At 36.2% G+C, this 25,126-nt stretch overlaps 1 protein-coding gene across 3 annotated transcripts in view; it reads right to left on the bottom strand.

Annotated features, from left to right (window-relative positions):
* Positions 1 to 25,126, bottom strand: part of AKAP11 (A-kinase anchoring protein 11) — a 45,918-nt gene that overhangs the window by 4,721 nt on the left and 16,071 nt on the right. Inside the window, exons 4-11 of one of the 3 annotated variants that reach the window (XM_075046137.1) lie at positions 23,133 to 23,180; positions 21,518 to 21,652; positions 20,252 to 20,516; positions 15,144 to 19,785; positions 12,620 to 12,775; positions 7,839 to 7,952; positions 7,019 to 7,065; positions 4,394 to 4,554 (exon numbers count right to left, since the gene is read on the bottom strand). In XM_075046137.1, coding sequence (XP_074902238.1) covers positions 4,394 to 4,554; positions 7,019 to 7,065; positions 7,839 to 7,952; positions 12,620 to 12,775; positions 15,144 to 19,785; positions 20,252 to 20,516; positions 21,518 to 21,652; positions 23,133 to 23,180 — 5,568 coding nt within the window. The remainder of the gene's footprint in view (positions 1 to 4,393; positions 4,555 to 7,018; positions 7,066 to 7,838; positions 7,953 to 12,619; positions 12,776 to 15,143; positions 19,786 to 20,251; positions 20,517 to 21,517; positions 21,653 to 23,132; positions 23,181 to 25,126) is intronic. The other 2 variants (XM_075046138.1, XM_075046139.1) reach the window with 2 other exon arrangements.

The raw sequence follows: 25,126 nt of genomic DNA, 5'->3' as shown, positions 1-25,126 counted from the left end.
CACAAGATTAAGACATTTGCCATCCCTCCCATGCCAATAATGCACATATAAAAAGACAAAACTCAGTCTTAATAAAAGGATGTGGATTTTCCTTTCACAACATATAGTGTGGTTTGGGTGGCACAGATGCTACCCTCAATAAAAACCAGCGTCTTCAGAGTTGGCAAATTATAACATCTTGGGGAAGAGGAAAAGGTGAGGGTTAAGTTAAACTACAACTTGCAAGCAGAGATCAGTGTAGCTGAAAACACTTTTTTTGCCCAGGGTCCAAGCAAAAAATCTTCCTTTGCTTTTGTGTCAAGCTCAGCTATATATGGAAGAAAGCCTACCCTAAGACAAGGACGAATTTGCCAGTTTGCCCAGGAGTAAAAAAATCTTTTAGTTTAAGAAAACAAACAAGCAAACAAAACCCAACACTCACACAAACAAACTTTATTCTCTGTAGCTTTCTGGACAACTGTCAATGTTGTATTTAGTAAACACAATTTAGACACTTACCCTACTTATTCTTTGGAGCTGTAGAATTTTATTGCTTATTGTCCCTACCATGACATTCTATACATTAAGTTTAAAAAAAAAGTCATAAGCAGCGTTCAGAGAAATATCTTCCATAGCTACAAAATTAAAAATTCATAATGTTTCTTCTACGAGACCTGCCAGATTGCAATATAAAATTCTATTAAAACACGAAAAGGAAGACAATCTTTCTCTGCTTCTTCACCTAGGTGATGTTCCAACTGCAGCAAGGCAGGTGATGGAACTGACAGAAAGAACGTGGGCATAAAAACCATGTATAAAACAATTAACTTCTTAAGCAAACACTTAACTTGAATGAGCAAGAAAGATAACAATATATCTATATATATGAGTACAATATATGAGTACAATATATGAGTACAATATATCCTGAACATGGAAACCTTTTTCAGTGAAAAAAAATAAATCTCTTCTACATAAACAGAGACTTAAATCTGTAGTTCTTTCTGTGAATTTTAAAAGAGTACAGGAACTAGAAGTTTTATAGTCTACAACAGGCAATTCTGTAAAGAGTGTTTGTTGGTTTATAAAAGAACCGTCATTTTTCTTATGCCAGAGGAAAGTTTGGCTAATGTCCAAAGACCTACTTCAGCAAATACAGTATATTCTGTCCCAAGAAGATACCACCATGGTAAGATGACAGAGCTGGCACCTCGCTTTTCTAATCTTCCTATTTTATTTTAGAGTTCAAAGTTCAATCCCACTATTTCTTTAGCCGACTGATCTGTTTCTTACTGTCAGACAAGTGAAATATTAGGAGTTTACTCAAAATAGCCAACAGGAATCCTAAAACAGCTAGGTAAGGACTCATTAAAAATCAAACATACATGTTTTTTTAATCCAGGCACTTGCATACACACACTGTCAAGCTTCTCAAAGTCAAGAACTATTCTAATTTACTTGTTTCTTGTTCTAGCTCCTAACAAATATATATTTTGTTTCATACACAGGTATTTAACTTCTTTCTGCCTTGCTGAGCATAACATGTATGCTTAAGTAAGCGTTCATACCCAATCGCAGCAAGTAATACCTTGCCTGATACATGCTAGGAGTATTTTTGTCTTTTATACAGCCACATCACATCAGTGGCTCATTACCCTGCTGTGATCAGCTAACACAAGCCTTTCCTCCCTTCCAGAACCCACCAACTGCTTATAGTGAAAATTACTGTTTTCAATGTGATCTAAAGCCCAGGTTCATTCCCCACGTAACTGAGGTAACTTACCAAAGTACCTATGAGATGATCAAAACCCCACAGCTGGCGAGAGATCAGGACACAGAGGTCGGTTTAGTTTTCTGCTGGGCTGCAGTGCCCTCTGGAGGTGCTTGTCTAGCTTTACAAGTGACAGAACTCAGAACGACTATTTTTAATTTAAGACCCCCAGTGTGGGTCAGAGATCATTCCAATTGGGAAACGGGACGGAATAAAAACCAGGTAATCCTTCCCTACCCGTGGGGAGAGGTGGAAACAGGACTTCAATTCATTTTAACATAACTCCATTTGGAGAACTAAAAATTAGTCTATAAAACAATAAGTGGGTCAATTAACTATTGTAACATTTTCAGGACTGCATGACTACTGCCTGCCTGAAGGTCTTATGTTTTATCTTTAGGTGTCAACTCAGTATCAATTTATGACTGAAGTGTCAAGTAGAAAAATATTATTATTTTTTAGGAGTGCATACATAATAGACACTGCTATTTTCCAGAGTGCTCTTCTCAGTATATTCTCTTATTAAGGTAGCTAGAGTGGTGTTCAGATACACAGTTGGCTAAAAACATCTTTCCTGTGTGACTTCAGGTATTGGATCAAATAGTAGCATCACAACTTTGAAATCTACTAAGTCAGATCTGGCATAAGAATGAGAAACTCAAGGAAAAATTTAAAAAAGAGACACCTGCCATGTATTTTTTGTCTTAAATGTTACGTTGCAGTGTAAGATACAGGTCTCTCTCACATACACACACAAAGCAGATTACTGTTAACACTTGTGGGTCCTACCACTATTCTGCTTGAGTACTTGCAATACTGCAATTCACATATGACAAGCATGAAATAGATAGATCTTCAAAAGATGGCAAAACCAACTCACGAGGTCAGAACAATTGTAGTCACTAAACCCAACTCATTCACATCAAAAGAACTTCAGAGAATGCTGGGCCAGGCATGGGAGAACAGAAAAAGTGAAGTATTTTCTTCTTCATGTTAAGACACTTATAAACCATAACAGGGAAGGAACACGTGAATATAAGGATTAAACCCAACAGTTTCAAATAAAAACAGAAGTGGAGAAAAGTATTCTCAAACTATATGAAGGCATGAAGTCCACTCTAAGTGTCAGAACTAAAGTACAACAAAACATATTTCTGAAATAATTCTAAATCAAACATACCAACCTCCAGAAAAGGAGCACAGGGGATATATTTCAACTTGCCCAAAAAACATTTCCCAATTTTCTGCGTTATTTTAAGTAAGAATGCAAGACTTCCCATTCTCGAGATTGAAGACATATACCACACAGTTACATAGGCAAAAGAAAAACAAAACTAGCATTCTTTTTCTGGGCTAGAAAGGGAGAAGCCACTCCTAGGAAAATTCAGCCCAGATACAATCTGGACTGACCTCTGGGTACCTTTCACACTCAACACAAGTCTACAGTAACTAAGCACCATAAGTGCACACACTCATCTAAGTTTGGGAGTCTGTTTTGTCATACTGACCTCTATTTCACAGTCACTCCCCTTTTCTCCTGAAGTGATGATTTGACCTTCGGAAAGCACCAAGCTGAAGATTCAATACTAAACTTTGGAACTGAAAGCAAGCTTTTCCTTCCTTAATACACTGATATGTATGTTAAGTTGTTTTTGCCAAGATCTTAATTGTTAAAAGCATACTAATGGCATCACATCAATGCTCTCTCACCTGTTACAGGTCACAAGATAAAAATCTTTAATAATTTATCATTCCTACCAACCTCATCATTAGATACAATGCCTATATATCTGTTAAGTTAGCCTTTCAGTAGCCAGGTAATGCTAAAATAATTCCTTGGTAAAAGATTAAAAAAAACAGGTCAAATGTAATAAATGCCAGATTATCATGTGCAGTTTGGTGTGTAGCCACAAAGGAATAATTTTTATGATTTTAGAGGAATAAGAAGTTTCTCTTATACGTTTGTGATGGAAATACTCAGGTCAGTACGCATACCAAAATTTTGACCCTTCCCCAAGGCACACAAATTGCTGAAGCCTGGTTCTGTAAACTTCTGCTTTCTCTTTGGTCACATATTAAATTCGACTTATAAAACAAAAATAAAGGCACCTAAAAATGAAACAATCTTATTGAGCTCTTTTTCATAATAGCTTTGGTTGCAGTTGCTTACAGAATAAATACATACTTAATATTTAATTAGAACCTAAACTTGTTTCTGATAAGAAAATGTGCATTTGCTAGCAAAAAAAATGGAGGCAGAACATATTAAGTTAGAAATTAATTTACGTGACCCACTTCTCAGAAAAATTCAATATACAGACAAATACTAAGTTAAAAATGCTTGAAAAAATATATTTTTCACTAAATAAAAATGCTGTAATTTTATCCTCTTTGGAGTAAAACAAGGAAAACAACTTGTGAAACAAGTTAACTCAGCTTTGATTAATACTGTATGGTACATGCACAGGCTAAACAGGCTGTTCCACTTTGACCTCTCAGGATTTAAATAATGATTTTCCCCAACAGCAAATACCTCATTATTATTGATTGGCAAGTAAAGTAGTAGCAGGTGGTGTATCGCAGCAAATGGAAATCAAGCAAATCCTTCCCCTTCTCCAGCTCCCATCAAACCCAAGTACTTACATTGACAAATTCCCTTGTAGCAGCGTCATGAAAGTGAAGATCAGACACCCCTGTTTCAGAAGCTGCCAGCCACTGGAGTACTGCTCTGAGCTGGGGGTCCACTAGATTTGGTTCCAGATCAATATTCATGATTGCTAAAGTCTTTCGTATTTGCTCCAAACCTAACATTAAAAATAAAATCATTAAATCTATAGATTCAAATTGTTTCAAGAAAGTCTCTGTAGTTCACTGTTTAGACTACATTTAAAAACCTCCATTTAGTACATACAGATAATATGAAAGGAAAAAATCATGCTGGTCTGAAGTGTTTCTGTACTTTCACATAAGGAAGTACTGTTTATCCCATTTACAATTGTACGCAAACATAGCTGAGTATTGAAAGACATCTAAACTTTAATGTATATTCCAAATGACACGGAATTTAACACAGCCTTTCATAAACTGAACAGCAATGGCTCTCACATTGTCCATCAATCACCTCCGTTTCCAACTGCTATGCCTTCATCTACTAAATTTTTTAAAAGTGTGTATTTTGGAATTCTTTCCTGTGCAGGCAGACCAATCAGACTGCCCCTGAGTTTTTCCAAAATATAGCGCTGTTTTTACTGAGGCCTATCCTATTTTTCAACACTTCCTTTACAGCACGAGTTCCAAAAATTAACACAGTATTGAAAGAGCAGTTGCATTAGTAACACAGAGAAACTACAGTATTGTCATCTTCTGTTGCCATGCTGAATTTCTGTACCTAGCTACCCCAGCAATCCTTTGTCACACTCTCAGAACCAACTAAGCATATGCTAGTGCTCTCCAAAGTTGTTCTTGAAGCCTTGACTTCCAGACTACTGGACTTAACTCTCTAGAAACAAGGAATATATTTGCAATAATAACTTAAGCTCATGTGCAGTTTACCTCAATCTCACTACTCTTCCAATCAAGCTTACGAAAACTGAGGTACCTAAGCTATTCATCCCTAACTGGCAAAGTTAAGCAAGACAAAATACATTCCCCCAAGAGGTAAAAGAGAGAGAAAATTAACTAGTGGAACTGATAACATAAGCATGCTTTTGGTGGATAAAAGAGTATTTGTCTAGGAGCCCCAAAATCTAGTATCTTTGTAGGAGAAATAACCAATTGTAAAAAAAAAAAAAAAATTAGGATACTTAGTGGATGGAAAGCATTGTGGTAATGAATCAATGGGAAATTTTGATATATCTCTTAGTTTTGGAAAACAGATGTACATTTGGTAATAATGAGGCTTCATTTCAAATCCTTCGGTGAACAAGGCGCAGTCAGCTTAGAAAAAGCCAGACATTTCTAGGTATGACAGGAACAGAACTTCCAAATGTGCAGGACCAGGTACAAAGGTTTGCTACCTAGAACACTATTTAAATGGTCCTACAATTAAAGTAACAGAAGGAGTCTTTTCAAAACAGAAGTGAGATGGTGAAGAAATTAAACTGGGAAAATTTCACTAGAAAATCCTTAATACAGTATAAAGCAGTATGTTGCACTCCAGCAGACACCTAAACTGTGCACAGAAATAAAATCAAGCACTATTTTAATCGACCAATTTGAACATTTGAGATGCTAGAAGTTTTTAAAGTCAAGGGCAAAAGAAAGCAATGGTATATTGATAACCTAGATGAAACCTACAGAGCAGAAAACATTTTAATTATAATTATTCTGAGGAAAAAATACTCAATAATTTAGTTTAGTTGTACTTCCTTATAACCTTAGTCAGATCTGATTTAAAAAAAAAAATAAAGGGATGTGGTTCATTTCCATACATTTTTCCAGGAGTTTAAAAAAAAAAAAAAAAAAAAAAAAGAAATAACCACACATCCTTCTGCTTACATCAAGACTACTTGAAGATGTGCAACATGGCTGAATATCCGCTGTAAGTGGGTAGCAGAGGTTTCCTGAAACGCTTATTTTATCTTCAGAATACACCCAACACAAAGAAAAATTCTGTTACAACTTGCTCTAACATCAGCTCATCCTTGAATAAGCCTCATACACTATGTATTCAGGCTGTTCTCATTTGAATTAACAACTTTGGCATTTCAGTCAAACTGGAACCAGTGCAGAGATCTTCTACAAACCAGAAAGCTGTAACAAGATTCTGGATAGACCCTGTTTTATATTTCACTAAGAATAAAGAGATTATAGCAAACGTATTGAATCCAAGCTTCTTCATTGTTTCTTATGACTCTTCTCCCAAGGTTAATACGGCCAGTTTGAATAACTTCTTCAGTATCTCGAACATAGCCATGCACATGCATTGCCATGGCTCCTTATCAAATATTTCACAAAGACGTTATTCTATGCAAATAATTTTACACTTTCAACAAGCTGAAAAGAGTTCACTACCTTATGCTATTAAGTACATGTGTGAGCATCAGAGACTACCATTTTCCAAAGGCTGTAAACTTCAGTGCATTAAGAGTTGTATGTAGGGTATTAATCAAAGAATATATTCTGAGACTTGACTGACATGCATTATGATGAATAGGGATAATAGGTTTGTCACCTTGTTTTGCAGACTACAGAAGCAAAGAACTAACAAAATAATTCACGTAGAATGCACAGGTCAAGAACAGTAGTATATTCTGGAATTGACATTACCTTCTACAGCATCCTTGGAGTCTTCATCTTTATCTTCTGTTCCATCACTGTATTTTAAAAATAAAACAAAAATATTAACACAATCCAATATATGCAAAATAAACGTAGTCAATCCTAAGACTGTAATGAAGGTTAAAGGACAGCAAGATCATAAAAGAATTAAGAAGTGATCATGAAAAGAAGCTTTGCTTCTCACACCATTTCATGTCAGAAACAGATTTATCATCAAGTTCACAAGATTTGCTCTTAAGGAAAGAAGGGAGAAGAGAAAAACAAGAGAAGGGTGTTAAAAAGAAGGACTGTAATGTGAAGACATTTTATAATAGGCAGAAATCTTATTGATTTTAATTAAGGCGGACAGTTTGGTTTTGCTTCATATGAGAAAACATTGAGCCATCTTATGTCACAGACAGAACAGCTATCAGTTATTCAAAGCTTAAGTCATAAGTGTTCTACAAAAACCAATTACCAAGCAATTTTGAAAGTTTCCACAAGCTAAAGGAAAAAAAAGAAATCCTATAGGAAGCAAGCTCTACTTTGCATGACAAAGTAAATCTAAAGACTTGTAAAACTGCAAGCAGGAACATGCACAAAAGGGACCTTTCATTTTGCAAGCACAACACATTCATCAGTTTAGCACAGCAAAATTTAACCATTCAGTATGGATTAATTAATGAAAAAATCATATTGTGATTAAGTGAGAAGAGCGTGAATAATGTATCAGCATAAAAAATGCACCGTATTTTTATTTTCAAAAATGATGATTTCATGCATTAATTATGAGGAACCCATCTGGTTTATATTTCTCAACTGAACCAACCTGTCTGATGTTGGAAAGGATAAATTCTCCTCATACATATCCCCTTCTAAACCAAGACTGCTCCAGCTACTGCTGTTACCATTACTGCCAGGAGAAGAAGAGAACACAGCTGAACTAGAAAAGAACAATAGCTCAAACTAGAACCTTCATTTTCCTTAGAGCTGTTTTGTCAAGACATTTAATGCAAGAGCACTGAAACTTCCTGAACAGGTTTGCTGCAACAGAGTACAAACATGATCGTCAGTGCTATTCAGAGCAGCAATGTGCACAATAATGCAAAACTGGTACGTTTCAGTACACAGGTGAAAGTATTAATTTGTACTCATTAATTTTCCAGATCAATGCTAGCAGTAATTCTGTCCTCAGGTCTAAGCACATTGCTCGTTATTTATACAAGCTCAACAATTTCAATATGATTACTCATAGAAATATGGATTACAACTATAATATTTGCTTAAGGACTAGCTAAAAGTTCATAAAACTACACATTGTGAAGACAAGTGCACAAATAAAAGCCTTCCACCTCATTGCAAAAATCCAGTAATGATCTCCAACAGCCTGATGAGAAGGAATTCTTAGAGCAAATCAAAAAAATATTTTTTTTTAACTTCTGAATATTGTTCTACAAGCTGATCTTTTAAAAATAGGGTGGATTATAGATCAGTGAAAACAACACGAAAAATTACTTTGCTCACAGTTCATAATACTGCATTTATGCCATGACTACATTCAAGCCAATGCGAAGAACTGAAAAAATTGAGCATGTCCTTGTACTGGTACATTTTAGGCAGTATAATCAGCAGTTTGTTAAGCCTGTGCTTATGTACAAGATTGAGCTACTCCTACGATTAAATCTCTGTTGCCCAACTTCATACCTCCCCCAGAGCATGTCTGAAAGCCTTCCAAGAATAGGATTTCAAGATAACCAGCATTCTTTGAGAAAGTTAAATTGTCTACTATAGATGGTATGACAAGCCATGAAGTAACTCCGGAGAACAACTGTTGCGAGAAGATGCTTTCTTCCCCTAAGTTTTGTGTGGCTGTTAAAGCTCTTTTCTTCCACTCATTCTACTCAAGGCAAATAGTAAAGTTTAAAACCACAAATGGTGGAAAGAAACATTTCAAGAGACAGACATTAATCTCTTCCAAGAGTCTGCCAGTAACACTATTGCCTATCAGTGCCCTTTGCTTTCCAGTATGCCTGCTTGGATCCTAATTTCAAAACAATAACAGCAGGTTAGCAAGCCTGCAATATGAACACACCCTAACAGGAGGAAAAAAAAAAAAATTAAAAAGTTGCACGTGCTTCATTCAGCACATTGTTGCTTATTTAGACTACATGTGCAATGAACAATCAAACAGTTCTCTTATTATGCAAATAAGAAAAAAAGAAAATTAAAGAGCAGAAGCTTCCAAAGAAACCAAATTGATTGGCACAGAGAATGCAAACCTGGTCTTAAGCACTTTCTCAAGCTACAGTATGAGACTATCACAGTAAATATGAAGTATTAAATTTGGTTCGAATTACATGTATAGAAAAGATTTAATATAGCCTATTGATACCAATACTTTGCACTCAAACAGCCTCTTTCAAGCAGCTTCTTTCACTGAAAGTTATAGATGCTAACACAGGTGGAAGTAAAAGCTGCCCCAGTTCTCAGACAAAAGGTAAAAGTATCTGCAATCTAACAGAATGACCTCATGCATACTACTATTCTGATTAGGTAAGAGATTAATATATTTTACAGAGGTCAAACTTGGTCTGAAATAATCATATATACTGAACCATATGATTACAATGCATAGCAATGTATGAGACTTTTTTGTAATGTGACTTTTATTTTGTTTTAAGATGCCAAATTAACAGTCTTGCAAATAAAGTCCTGCAACCACAGACCAAGCAATAAACAGACAAAGGCATTATAATGCTTCTATAATGCTTCATGCAGCTCTTCAACATGAGCCAGCGGACTTACAAGAAAAGCTTTCAACTTTTATATAGATACTGTATATATGGGAACTATAAATCAGATCATGTGCTTTGAGATTCTGCATTATGTACATACAGTCAAAGGCAAGAGGCTTCTGCTCTGAAGTATAACCTAACCTGGATGCTCAGAATCATACCCTGGAAAAGCCTATGTCTATGCCCATACCTATAGATTAACAACAGAGAAAGCTTAAGACTGTTTTATTTCTAAATTTAAGTCACTAACATTATGCACGCAAAGCAGAAGATGCAAGCAGTCCCCTGCATAACTAACTTTACCAAGTCCGCTAAAGAACTTCCATTCCTATTTCCATTCAAATGGAACTGCAGAGATCGTGCTTTGATAATTCTTTCCAAGTTGTCTTGCTCCCTTGTTTACACATAGTTTAATCCTCTGTGAAGTAGTGACGTACAATTTATATATTGATCTGAGATGCAGAGGGCATGTTTCCGTTTCAACAGAGTCACTACAAAAAATGTCTTTTTTGTTCCTGAAGTAAAGCAAAGCAAGGTAAATCGAACTGGACCACTGTAGCTTGTATTGTTGTGTTGTTTTCTCTGTGTGTTCCAAAAAAATTTCAACTACTGTTAATGGAATCTCTAAGTTTATAAAGATATTATGAAGATAATTTTTCTGAAGATAATTTCCAAAATGTCAGCTGAAGGAGTCTTAAGTACCAGTGTCCATTGAATACTGCAAACAGCCTGGAAAAACAGCTTGGGGAAAGGGAGAGGTCCTCCCTCACCAAGAAAAACTAGATTAATGTTCAGTATGCCACTTCATTATACTGTACCAGCACTACAAACAAATTGTTCTAATGATATCCAGTATCTCAAAGATGGTACAAGCAAGACTGCTGACAGCTTCTCAGACACAAGGAAGCCACTTGCACTAAGAAATAGCTGCCAGGAAAGCAATGCTACCTGACAGTACATGTAAATGTTTCATAACATGGTTTACATATAATCAGCACAGTATTTTTTTAAAACAGATGGCCCTAACCATAAGAAAAAAAAAACCCAAAACAACAAACCACCAAACTTTCAACTGTTGTAACTGCATAAAGTAATGCTCCCTCTATATAAGCTGTTTAATAAAACAGCTGATGTTAAAAAGAGGAAATAAAAGCAATAAATATTCATCATGGCCATGCAGTTTTTGATTTCCTTAGACGATGCTAACACCGTTCCATACTGTTATTACTGAATCTTGTTTTGTTACAGGCCCCCCCCCCCCCCCCCATATCTTTTTACTCAGGGCAACAACCCCAGATCCTGTCGCTTCCACCTGCTAAACCTCACCAACACAAACACATGAGCTGCTACCAATCCACAGTTCGGTTTGTAAAACCAGCTGATCAATTTGCGTGTGCCAGTTTCCTCTGCCAACACCTTGCTATCCAAATTATGCCTCTCCTTCTCTGAGTAAAATGCTAATTTAGGTTATTTGTCCTCTAATTAGCCACAGATTTTCTTGCAAGTAATAGAAATTACCTTCTTTTCACTTAAATCTGTTTTGGGGATGATAAACAAACAAATACAACATGGGCAATACAGGTCCAGCAATTTTTTTTACACTTTTTTTTTTCCAGCATCAACTAATCTATATTTTTCACTATTTGTAACTGCCAATATGCTGAATATTCTTCCTTATACTCTGAATTTCATGAGGTAAGTCTAACTCATTTTCAACAGATGATGTTTTATTGAAATAACTTTAAGGCAATGTATTCTCTTACACAATTATTCAGTTGTATAAATAAATTACAGTAGTGATTTGATTAAAATATTTAGTTAAGCAAAACATGAAAAATATTGTAGACATTTAAAAATACTGTAGAGATCAGGTTCACTCTGGTACCAAATAACCTATTTGTACATTAGATAAGGAAGCACATCTCCTATATTTTCTTTAATCTCAGTGATGCTGGAAGTACTAACTGAAAAAAAAAAATTCTCCCCTACTTATGCTGTTCTTCAAGAGAAATGCTGAACTTACTGCAGTAACATAAGTGGTATATCAATCATAAAAAACTAAGTTTACTCATTCCTCATATGCTCCTTATATAGGAGCTCACGCCACAACTCTTAATATAATTTTCCCTGGCAACAGGCAGAGACATTGCAGATATTTATAATTCCCATTCTAATCACGGTTAGTTATCAGCCGGGGGAAGTGTAGCGAGAAGCTCTGTGGAAAAAGTTACTACTCTGAACAGGTAAGTTCCAATATTACACACCTGTAAGTTTGTGATTAGTAGTACATAAATATTCCACCAATATCAGTTAGAACAGCTTATAAATTCAAGTCCCAAAAAACACAAAAATAGCTGTTAAACCTCCTCATGCAAATTAAGCTCATATTACTGCTTTTCAAGAATAGATGAATTTATATAAAACACCTTCTCAATTATTAAGTTTTAATATTTCAGAGCACAACTTATAAACAGTACTTTCAAGTTGTATTTTACACATGGTAGTTTTTTTAAAACACCTGCATCTTTTGCTAATAACTTAAATTATATATGTACAGTTTTACTTGATGTGACTCCCTGACATCAATGACAATACATACTCCACATATTTTACAGAGTGTATAGTATGAACATTTGTAGACAACAACATTTTGTAAGAAAACACATATTATTAGAGCCATTTTTAATAAAAAAATTATTGTGTGTTAAAGACAAAATAATCTCTTCTCCCCCAACCCCCAGGAGAAAACCACTTAATGCCAAGTTATTTGATGTCAAGATAATCTGTTTAACTATACTAACATATTTATAGTTACCTGTCGCTGAGGTGAAGAAAACTGCTGTTCTCATCAGGATGTTCATCTTCAAAACTTAGATTGGACCAGCTCCCAGTGCTATCATCACCAATACTAAGACTCATCTGCTGGCTAACAATAGATTCAACAGAGTGAAATCCTTCTCTTCCAACAGAGCTAAACAAAAATTTAAGACAAAAACATCACTCCATCTCATGCCAATCTGTGTTATTTTATTCACAGCAATTGAACACCATTTCAAAGATGTTAAATTCCAAGGAAAAAAAGGGGGGGGGAGGGGGAAGCCATTAATTTGTACCCTATTCTCAACACAAGAAATGGAGCAACCAAATGAATCTGCAATTTCAACAGGCTTAGGTCAGGGATTGCTATTTGGAATTCTTTCACTAGAAGACATAGGGAGCAGCACAAATAATTCGCTCATTTGGAAGGTTATTTGCTATAAAGCATAGAAGGCATTGTAGCCTTACAGACTGTATATCAAGGTACACTTTTCAAGCAGAAGACTTACCATTTTTGAACTTGTTCACCATAGGCTATTTTCCCCTGCCTCCTTTCGGTACAACCAGCTAGGTGGTCTGCTATTGTAGGCAAAGTGTTTAGGTATGTGCTGCTGGTGTTTAAAACGTTAGGATTGCATTTTTTAAAAAGGTCTTTCTGTAGATAAAGATTTGTCTTCCTGCTTCAAGAAAGTACAGCAATGCTTGACTTCTTCACAAGTTTTCCCTCAGGAAATAAATCTAAATCTTTTATCCAACAAACAATCAAGCAAGTATGCTCAATAAAAGATAGTCTTTAGAAGACACTGACTAAGATCCATTTTGATAACTTTAAAGAAGTCTGAACTCCTTATGAAAAAAGTTACACTATGCAGTTATGAACTAACTTTCAGGGGCAAATCGTGATTACCTATATACACATGAAGTGGTTGAAAGTTCAAGAAAATCATCATCCTACTACCACCATAGGAAGCACTACTTACAAATCCAACCATACCCACATGACTGATAACACTTTGCTCCAGTGAGCATGAATTTGTGCAGACAAATATGTAGCCTGAATTGGAACCAAACCCATCTGGGTAATACAAAGGTGATTTTTCCCCTATTTTTATTTAGTTGTACCAGCACTAGCAGCAGATCTTTTCACCACACAAAGCAGCTTCTCGAGAAACATATGCATTACACAGCATACATTAGATGACAATGCAATAAACATTTATAAATTTTGTCATAGTAAAACCCTACCATCGCCTCCTTGTCACAGACATAATAATAAACAGTATCTCTTTGAACCCTGCATTTTATTGCTGTTATATTCTAACTAGAATTTTTAAATAGTATTTTTAAGAAGTGATTCAGAAACAAAGTGTCATCTTTGATACTGTAAGTATAGAAAAACATCACCACATTACTACTTTTTTTTTTGTCACACACTGACTCAAGGACTCAACCCTGTTGTGCACAGCCACAATATACATCTTATGAGCACTTTTATGCTGCTAGTATGTAAGTGTTTCATATCATACCTTGAAAAATTTAGTTCAGTCCACTGTGGCTTTTAGCCACTGAATATATAAAAATCAATTTTATTATTCATCATGAAGTCCCTCTAGAAACCAGGAAAAGAAATCCATAGATAGATAGCATGAGGAATTCCCACACAAAAGAAGCAGAAAAATAATACTACTATAAATTGGAAAAAAAACCATGGTAAAGATTGCTCTTGGACCCGAAGAAGAGAAGATCCCAAGTCACTCTGACCACGGCACAGTCTGTTTTAAGGAACGGCTGCTGTTTGCCGCAAAGTTACTGTGCCATATATTTCCTATTTATAGTCCTACTAAAGGAAACAGTATATTAGCCTTTGCTAAATACAGATGAAATTGAAAGTCAGTTCCTTGTCTATTGTATTACTATTTTATAAGCTAAAGTGTGTTTTAATAAGGTTTTTTTTCTTTAAAGTAAGGGGTTGTGGGTTTTTTCCCAACAATAAGGACACTATTGCAACACAGCCATAATCAAAATAAAGCCTTCATATGATAAAGCAATAGCTAGTTTGGCCAGTACCACATGTTGGTCCTACCAAAAAAAGGAAAAATAAAGTTATTTTATTTCTTAGCACAGAAAAGAAAACACAGGTAGGGAACAAACCTGGATTCTGTCACGGCTCACAGATCAACAAAACCTGTAAGGTCTACTATTCTCTACTGTAGGTAAAAATAACAGTATTTCAAGTTGAAATAGTAAGTTCCACTTATTAGTCACCTCCTGGAACACATGCGTGCTGATATACAGAGAAACCTTGGTTTCAAGCTCCCACAGGTGGAAAAAAGTAGTTTTTTTCTAGTTCTGAATCATTTAAGTATCACCAGAAGAATAAAAAGAAAACATTCAGAACATAAAGTGTAGAATTCTAAAACAAATAAATAAATAAATAAAAATGCCTTCTGAGCACATATTTGTATTAACAATCCTGCTTTTTCTGGTACAGAATGCAACAAGTAAGAGAAAATTAATATTACCTTATGTTAACTGCCTGACCAATATTAGTCATAGCTGATGTCATTATTTCAGTAGTAAGGCTTTCAGCAAAACTCACTCCATCTTGTCCAATACCACTGTCAGCTGTCAGACTTGTGTAACTCAGCTCTCCTGCTTTCTCTACAGCTGCAGTAGCCCCGTCGTCAGAAAACACTGTCTTCTGTTCTACATCAACGTGAATTTTAGGAATATCAAGCTGAAACACTCTTGATTTTTGACAGGCACCACCCAATCCAGAATGAAGAAAATGCCTCACTGGAACAGAGGATTCTTGCGCGGGTAGATGAGACGTACTTTCTGTACAGTACCGATGTTCCTTCATACTGCAGCATCTACAGACAGTTCCAGGAAAAGGAGACAGTTTCTCAGTATAGGAGAGCCTATCCCCGTTTTTTCTGTTTTCAGCCACATGGAGAACAGCTGACTCTAAACTCATTTCTAGAGTATCATCTGCTACTTTCCTAGCATATTGTTCTATAGCTTGAATTATGCCTTCACTGTAGCCATTTTCATTTAAACTGCCTGTACTATGATACAGTTTATGATCTGGCGAGAAAGGAAGAAATGTCCTAGAAAATCTTGTTTTAATAAGATCCCCTGTGACTTCATCAAATTCAGTCTTTTTATATAGACAGGAATCTGTCAGAGACTTTGGCAAACACGCTCCCGACATTTTTAATTTCTTCCTGACATCACAAGTGATACTGCGAGCAAGGGATTCTGAAAAATCCAACAACTCTGTACATTCTGTTCTCTGTGTGCCGATACTCCTTTCGTACGTTTGGTCTTCACAGTGATGAATGCCGCTTCTCACTTGCTGTACTGCATCTTTATTCACTGCTTTGATCAGCTCCAGCTTACCATTTACTGGTGCATTTTGCCCAGGAAAAGTCTTTCTGTTGTATTTCAGTTTGGTTTTTCTAGCAGCTTGCTGTAAGCCTGATTTGATAGACCTGTAAGCAAGTCTGCTAGCATACTGATCCATTAACAGTTCAGCATTACCACCTTCTCTTTTCAAAACGCGAATAATATGATCTGCGTATTCGTCAGTCACACTTTCACAGCTTGGGTATTTGGAGGTCAAACCTGTCATGCCTGAACCTTGTGGTAAAGCAAGTACAGATGAATCTCTCTCCCCGGGCCACTGGTCCTGCACTGGACCACACCGTTCTTTTGAATTATAATCTTTATCGCCTTTTCTCAGATAAATGCAATCCACCTGACAGTTAACCCGTTTCAACCTCAACAGTTTACAATGCCTTGATTTCACTATTTTCTTGGCCTCATTGATGACTTTTCCTGCCATATCACCTGCATAATTCCATAAAGAATTGCACATCTCTTCTGGGATATTTATAAATGCAGTATATCCACCTCTTTTGTTTTGCATACCTAACTGAACCTGTCTTTCGTTTGTTTTACCATCTAAATGGGAAGCAGCCATTTCAGTCGCTATTGAAATTATACGGCTAGCTAAGCAATCTGCATACTGAATTGTTTTTTCTGAACGCTCCTCTTTCTCAACAGGCATTTCAGAATGATCTTCATCTTCACTACTTTCAACTTCTTCAGAAAGTGACCGCATGAGTTTCAGCATAAATTCCTCATTTTCCAAAGAGTCATGTTCAGTTTCGGACAAACCTGTAACAGATGGATTGTACGGTGTAGAAGGCGGTGTTGCAGGTGCAAATTCCTTTGCCAATTCTCCCTTGAGCTTCTTAGATAGTTTCCTTAGGTTTCTTTCAGAACTACCTTGACATGGTACTAAAGGAGTTGGTGGGGGTGTATCAGGCATTACACAGGTATTTCCATCTTTGAGACTTGATTTATCTTCCATCTGCAAAGCATCTTCACTGCCAAACATCACTGAAGAAAAGCTATTTGCATGCAGAAAACAATCAGCCTGCTTGTAAGTTAAAGGTCCTGATGATGGTTTCTCAGTATCGTGGGTTTTTGAGGGCTTGTTTAAGTATGTTACTGAGCAGCTTCCCGTGTCAGTAAAGTCCTCTAGAACATGCCTACCAAAAGTCACAGTGGAACAAGGCGGTGGTGATTTTGAAGAAAACCTGTGTCCTTTTTGTTCCTGCCAACAATCTTTAGATTCTGAAAAACACTGAACAGAAGGAGTTGGAGTAAAAAGAAATTTACATGGATTATTCAAAGGCATCTGTTGTTGTTCCACAATTACAGAAACATTACTTGGTTTCTCAGCCTCTTGCTTCTTCATCACACATTGTTCTTTTCTACTGATATCTGCGTAAGTCTGTGGGCTCAAATTACATGCTAAATTCTCACTAGTGTTGCATAACACAGTTTTACTTCCATCCACTGATTGTTTTATGACATACTTGGCCAAGTGATCTGCAAACATATTCTTGGGGGAATCTTCACAAATGCTTTGCACATAAGGTTTTTTATCTATTATTTTTCTTGTTAAAAAGTCTGTATACTCTTCTACTGCTTTTGTTACTCTACATGAGGTTATGGCTTCATAAGCTTCATTTACTATCATATCTACCATAGTTCCAGAGAAAGTATTAATGCCTTTTGACCCACTTGTTAATTCTGAATTATTGTTCATTCCAGATCTGTTATTTGTTTGTTTGGTATCATTTTGGTTATGCAAGAGTGACGGCGTACTTTCAGTACCTTGACTGGGATCTGAAGTCAGGTATATATTTCTGAAAGCGACTTCCTCCTCTCTCTTTCTGCTTGTGAAAAATGGATGAGTCGAGTCTTTGTATACTTTCATATTATCATCAGAATTCGGAGCATTGGATACTTTTGCTTCATAAACATCAGAGGAAACCTGATGCTGACAAAGAGCTCTTCCAGCTAAGGGCACAGGTACTGAACTTACAACACCAGAGGTGCAAAATAGAGCTTGCTGTACAGTATATTCCTTCTTGGAATCTTGGATTGGCTTCAGTGCTACCCTATCATTAAAATCAGGAAAAACCGTAGAAGTCCGTGTTGACTCTAACATACTTTCTGCACTCACATATTTAATGTTGTCCATGGAAATACTAATGGCTGCTTGTGTTGTGAAGGTCACATCAACCTGAGATAGCTCAATAAAAGCCTCCTGAATGACAGATTCAGACAAATCTCTGGCATAGGATCTTACCACTTTGTCTTCATAATCGAATGATGAAGGCTGTGCAGCTATAGGTGTCGATGGATATGAAAACTGGCATACTTCCATGATTCCCTCAAACACAAGTTCTTCAGCAAGGTCTGCCGCAAACCGTGCGACAGTGTTGGTAAATATTTGTTTCTTTACCTGCCGCAGTTCTTTCAAAGCACCAGTTATAGCTTCGCTCACCAAAAAGTTTGCTATCCCATTAATGGCACGCTCCTTCAGGGAGATCGCTCTACGTCTTCCAATCTCATAAAAAGCCATTTGAAAGACCGAAGAAGTCAACCTAGCAGCCAAATGACAAAGTGCGTTGGTGCATGAAGAAACACCTTTTTGCAGGTCTTTAAATGCACTGCCAAAACTTTTTTCAACTAATTCAGTTGCAAATTTTTGAATGCTATCTCTAATCATTAATGACTTATGTTTAGATTTTGCTTGTTTATCTGGCTCCTTACTAGTTTTCATTTTGAGATCTGCAGCTTGACTTTTTTTCTCTTTCAAAGCAATCCCTTTGTGTTTTGAATCATTTCCTACACATACTTGTTCTGATGAGGACTCAGAATGAAAAACAGAACCCAGTATTTCAAATGAAACACTATCAGCATATGCTGAATAACTATTATAAACCGCATCATGGTGATTTTGACCTGTCCCATCTCCACCAAGACTAATTCGACATAAACATTCAGAAGAACCACAGCTCCCTAGTGGACTGAAAGCCGATGATCTAATAGGGCTGAACAAGCCTCCATTCTCTTCCCCTGATGTTTTAACTGGGCGAGGAGAATCCGGAACATCAAAGACGCTGCTATATGGTGATTCTGGTTTACGAGGAGTTGGTTTCTTTACATTGGCTGGGAGAGTGGGACGATCAAACTTGAATTTCTGAGGATTCATTGTAATGCTTGCAGAAGACATTTTTTCATGTGCAGTCCTCCTTTTCTGGGAGGGATTCCCTAGGATGGGATCCCTAATAACTTTACAAGAGTTTTCCAAGGCTTGTTCCAGCTCATCGAACTGATCAAAACTATCAAAAAACTCACTCACTTCTGAGTCTGAATCCTCTATACCATCTTTCACTACCGGAATTTTTGGCAGCTGAAGTTTTGCCTTCAAGCTTTTTTGATAGCCTTCTTCATCTAAGAAGATGATGGGGCTTGGGCTGGAGCAATCTGACTCAGAGGATTCAGCTGGAGAAGAAGAAAACAATGTTTTACATAAAAAATTAACACCTTGATCAGAAGGATTATATGGCTTATAGAAACTCCTTTGTATCCAAGGATCAGAAATTGAGGTTGTAACCGAATTTTTTACTGAGGACAGTTCCTTAAGTCCGAAAATATCAATCAAAGTAGAAGATCTGGCAGACGACTTTCGACGTGCAGAACCCACAAGGATCTTTGAATCAACAGCTTCTAAACATTGAGCAGGGATGGTCTGTGAAGCAGCATCTCGATGGTTTCGAGAAGTAAAGCTGCATGCACCTGGAAAGAAAAAAAAAAAAAGAAAAAAGAAGATTGCTTCAAAACCAAGAATTCCCACAGAACTACAGAAAACTGAGGACAGATTTCGATGGCAACTGCTGGGCTTTGTTACTGTTGCAAAATGCTAGCTGATCTTTCATGATTAAAGCAATCTTTCATTTTTTTCAAATCCTATTATACTAATCTAATCACTGACAAACTCATGTATTTTTAAAGCACACGAAGCAGAATAAGATTCTATTTGATCTGCATCTGACACCAAGATTAGAATCTTTGGTTTATGAGTTGATAAACTGTTGTGAAAAGAAAAGCAAAAAAATTAAATTTTCAATTGCATAATACCCCTTTACAAAGCATGATTAATGTAAAAAAATTACTATTTATTTACATTTACTTTCTCATTAAATCCTGAAAGTCTAAATTTCAAGTAACAATTTCTACAAGTCAACAGCATGCAAGAACTTACTAGCACTTTGTGTCTTTGAAGGCTCATCTTCATCTAAGTGTTCAAAAGCAGTGACAAAATCATCCTCAATTGAAGAAACTGACTGATTAGTGTCATCATCTTCTCCATGGGATGTCTCTGTTTGACGTTTTTGCGATGGGTTTATTTCCACTGCATATCTTATGCCTGTAGTATACTTGCTCAGCAAGGTAAATATATAATCAACTTTGATTCTTGGGAATGAAGGAGACAGTCTCATCACACAAAACACTTCAGGAAGTTGATTCTTGAAAAAGAGAGCAACAAGAAAACAAACATAACAATCTTAGAATGACTTCAACTGTCAGGAGTAGCAAGGGATTTCTTCAATGCATTTTTACAAAGAGTACACAATTTACAAATCTTTTAAAGATATGAAAATGAATGGAACAGTTTCTGTAGAGTGATAGTTAAAATCACTTACTCATTTTCATAACTTCTGCATTCTGAAGAAATCATTGAAATAAAACAAAGAAAAGGTTGTGTAATACAACCCTGATAATATGTAGTCAAGAATCTGTTAAAGAATGCATGTTAAAAATCTGTAGAGGAAGACAGTATTTCAAAGCATGTTTACGGTGAATACTACTCCAATTTATAGAATATTTGTTTCTTCAAGGTATTTTTTACCTTACATGCCACATAATTAAATTTAACATGTATGATTAATCAATATGGCTTTAAGTAGTTTGCTTTAACAACATTTATAATTGGAAATAATATAATTAAGATAATAATATTGGAAACAATACTGAAATAAAAATAATAAAAATTATATCATTAACAGCATTTATAAATGTAAATATTTTTTTAGTAAGAAAAGAGCCCACTGAGTTTTACGAACGCCTGACATTCTCATAATTTTTGGCACCTCTGTTTCAAGAAGAAAAGTCTGCTGAGGATGAAAGCAGTTATCTGAGAAGAGCACAGACAGGTAACTTGGCAAGTTTCATCTTTCCAAACTGGCAGTGAAAGGCACTATAGCCTAGCAGAAGCATGGGATCAGCACCATAATTAAATATTTGTTAAATATATTCTGTTAATAATACAGCACTTGAAAGCACCAAGTTTGAGATTTTCTAAGATTTATTTTAAAGAAACTGCAGAAATACAACAACATTAATACTCCTATGGCTAAGATGGCCCAAAACCAAAAGCAAGACAAGGTGTGATATGACTAAACTCTTTATGAGGCCAAATATAATGCTTCTGTAATTAAGACACGCAAGAAGACACAAAATTTTTTACCTGATGTTTCATGACGTAAGGTTTTGCCAAGGTTTTCTTCACATCTTTTAGAAATATAACCTCATTTTCTTTTAGTTTGCACAACTGGAGCGATTTCAGAACATCTGGAAGCTCTACAGAAACAGCTGCCAACTCCTGATTTAAATATACAAACACATTCAGAATATAAAGTGAAAAAAATTACAAGTAAACGTTAATGGTTTTGATCTCATATCCCCTCTAAATAGTAACAGCTGCTAATTTTGGTAAAGCTGCTCTTTTCTCCCCTATTTCTTGCCGCATCCCCCACTTACTCTCTAACTGTGGTGTAAAGCTCATGTAAACAAGCTTTAATTCAGTCCGCACTCATCTCCAGCTCACTCTTCTACCAAAAGAAATTCCACTGTTTCTCAGGGGCCAAGAGAGTCTTAAAAGTCACAGAGGAGAATCTTGTAAGCACTGAAAAGCAGCTGCACATCCTACAAGGTACACCACTACAAAGAGAACACTGAACTCAGCTAATAATGGTTCTCAGTGGATCTCTACATGCTCTTAGTGTGCTTTATTGCAATGGTGTTTTAGCCCCCTATTACAAAAACAGGGACAAGGCACTTTAATCTTGGATAACTTTTAGATTTAACTAATACAGAAAAGGCCTATGAAAGATCTATGGGGTTTTTTTTAAATAGTGTAAACACTACTGATCCAAAGCAAGTCTCCATAAACCTATTCAGCCCAGTTTTCTCTAAATTCCACCTGACTCTAGACCATCAAATAGTTCTTACTCATACTTGAAAGAATGTCTAGCACTATTATCATTTAATTAATTAGCAACATTGATGCAACTCTGAATACAAATGGATTCAGAGTTTCTGTTATTCATTTTTAAACATCAGCAAACTATTACAGCAATCTCTGTCTACTAAGATCTAGACAAAGTAGAAGTGCGGAATTGCACTGTAAAGATGTATGTTATGGATTATACTTGTGTAAATTGTGCAGGAAGATTAAATCCTTAACTTCTTAAAATGGCACAGCACAACCACACTAGTTTGTTACACCTCCCCTTTTAAAACAGTATTTCCTCATCTAACACTCCAGAATATCTTAAGGCATAACCATAATACCGACTCCTGGTCCCTCACCAGCAATTCACAGCTAGTAGTCAATTCAGTAAAGTTTTAGCTTTGCAGATGACAATTGTACCACATTAATAAGCACAACTCTACTAAGGAGAAGGTTACAAACCAAAATACTGATACACAAAGGTTTTTAACAACAACAAAAAACCCCATCCCAAACCCACAACCAACCAAATCCCTCTCCCCCTCCAAACACCCTCCACATAAAACAAATGCCCCCCCACACACTTTAAGTAAGCTGTTCCAGATCATTCTAATACAAAGGCTGACCCAGGTAGTATTTTAAATACATATAAAACACTGATGATCATATTAAAATATTTATTTTCTACCTTTCAACAATATTTAAAACTTAGGTTTTTAAATGCTCAGGATACATGTATTTCATTTCTCAAACACCAAAATTCCTCCATCTAAAAAACTAGGTACTACTTAGAAGAAATCACCAGCGCTGAAGAACATTATTTTCCAATATAGATAGATACATACTGTACCTGCAAATGAGCAGTACCCATCTCTTCAGCAAAACCTATAAATGTAATCTGTAAAATAAATACATTAATATATTGAAGTACAGAAAAGAACTTATTCATTTTCTGCAGATATTAATGAGTTAAAAATTCAGCAGGCTTTACCATAAAGCTTCATTCTACTGCCACAAAACCCATACCTTAGGGTAGCATAGCAAAGAATAGTAACGCTATACTATGTGACTTTTGAAAGGTCAGATCAGACTCAAGAGCATATACAACATTTAAAACCCACTACACAGAAATTTTTCTAGTCGCCTATTGGCTGGTATACACTGAGCAACACATACAAGCCTCATTACATCTGTTAAAATAAACATGATTTTGCAAAGATCAGTGCTCATCTGTCCTTGCTTCAGGCTGGACACATATAAAACAGTTCCACTCTGAAATCTGTCCCTGCTAACAAACTGGGAAGCATTTGGATATACTGAAAAGAGCATAATGCCAGCACATTATACAATTTACCATGTAAATTGATTTAGCCTAAGGCCAAAACACAACAGATTACTTCAGCCACATGTTTGCATGCAATATCCAAGCAGACAAACCCCTAAAGTAAAAGAATTAAAATATTCAACCTCAAAAACAAAGGTCTTGTCAGGCTCAGGAACCTGGAATATGTCAGAAACGTCAGCTTTACCTAAGGTTTTTGTGCTTGTGCACAGGGGAGATATTTTATCACATATTGCCCCTCTCTTCTGTCTCCACATGTCTTGTATCATTCAACATGAACAGACCAAAGAGAGTCAGTATTTTGTCTGGCCTTCATTCTTCAGTGTCAGATCATGACCTATTTTACAACCACTACTCAAACTTTGTTTCAGATTTCCTCAGTTCTCATTTAGTATTTCCCTAATGACAAATCAATAGGGTATCTGCATGCTCCAGAAAAACCTCAAGGCTACAGCTCATACTAATCTCAAGCCACAGTTCATGCTAAATTCTAGCAGCTACTCCCTGTTACCCTAAGGTAGTCAGTTGGTTCTCAAGCTTAAAACCAGCAAAGAACATCACTATGTTTATAATCATTTATTATTAACTGGTTTAGCTACTTGCTTGTGTATACACAAAATCTCTGAAATGGAGAGAACTAGAAAAAAAATGGCTAAAGAACAATTCTGTTTTGAACTGTACTTGAGTTTTGAGTATGTTATTTCAAAGTGTGACCAAAAAAGACCCCGAACTTTCTTTTAAACTGAAATCATACTAAAATATGAAAAATTCCGACTTGTTTATTTCAGAGGGCCTCATGCTGGGAAGCTACTGTGCCCCCAGAAAAGATCTTCCTGTTTATATCCACTTATCCTTATTTCAATTATGACAACTTCATAAATGAAACAATGCTTCACAGTAGCATTACAAATAGCTCCAGACAAATTACAGGTCTCCAGTACTGTATTCACTGTGTTAACCATGAAATGATCCTGTTTGAGCAACGTACCCTTCAACTCCTACATCTTTTCTTCAACTCCTAAATCTTTTATCTGCACAATATCTGCAAGACACCCTTCAACTTCTACATCTTTTTATCTGTACAATACCTACAATATGAACTGAATTCCTCCACAGAAGAGGCGAAATAGCAAACGATTTAAAGGACTTAAAAAAACCCCCTAGTTCTCTGAAGAACTTTTTGGGAGGCTTTAGGGTTTGTTGCTGTTGGGGTTTTTTTGGTAGTTTGGGTTTGGTTTTTTTATGGGTGTTTGCTCTTTTGTCTTCTTACATGCCCCTTCCTCTTCCTCAAGATAATGATTCCAATCCTTTCCTCCTCCCACGGGATAACTCATTGTACAAGACAGGGCAGTGTGCAGGAGTCATAGCTTCACACAAATGAAGGCCAGCCAGTCCGTATGTACGCTGACGGGCCAGCAGACTCCTGTCAAAGAGACCACACCACTGCCAAGTCTGCCTACTTTTGCATCAGTGACCACACTGATTTGGATTTCTTTACTGTG

Source organism: Buteo buteo, chromosome 14, assembly GCF_964188355.1.
Source record: "Buteo buteo chromosome 14, bButBut1.hap1.1, whole genome shotgun sequence".
NCBI lineage: Eukaryota > Metazoa > Chordata > Aves > Accipitriformes > Accipitridae > Buteo > Buteo buteo.
The sequence above is the reverse complement of the archived record's forward strand: the minus strand, read 5'-3'. Positions and strand labels throughout refer to the sequence as shown.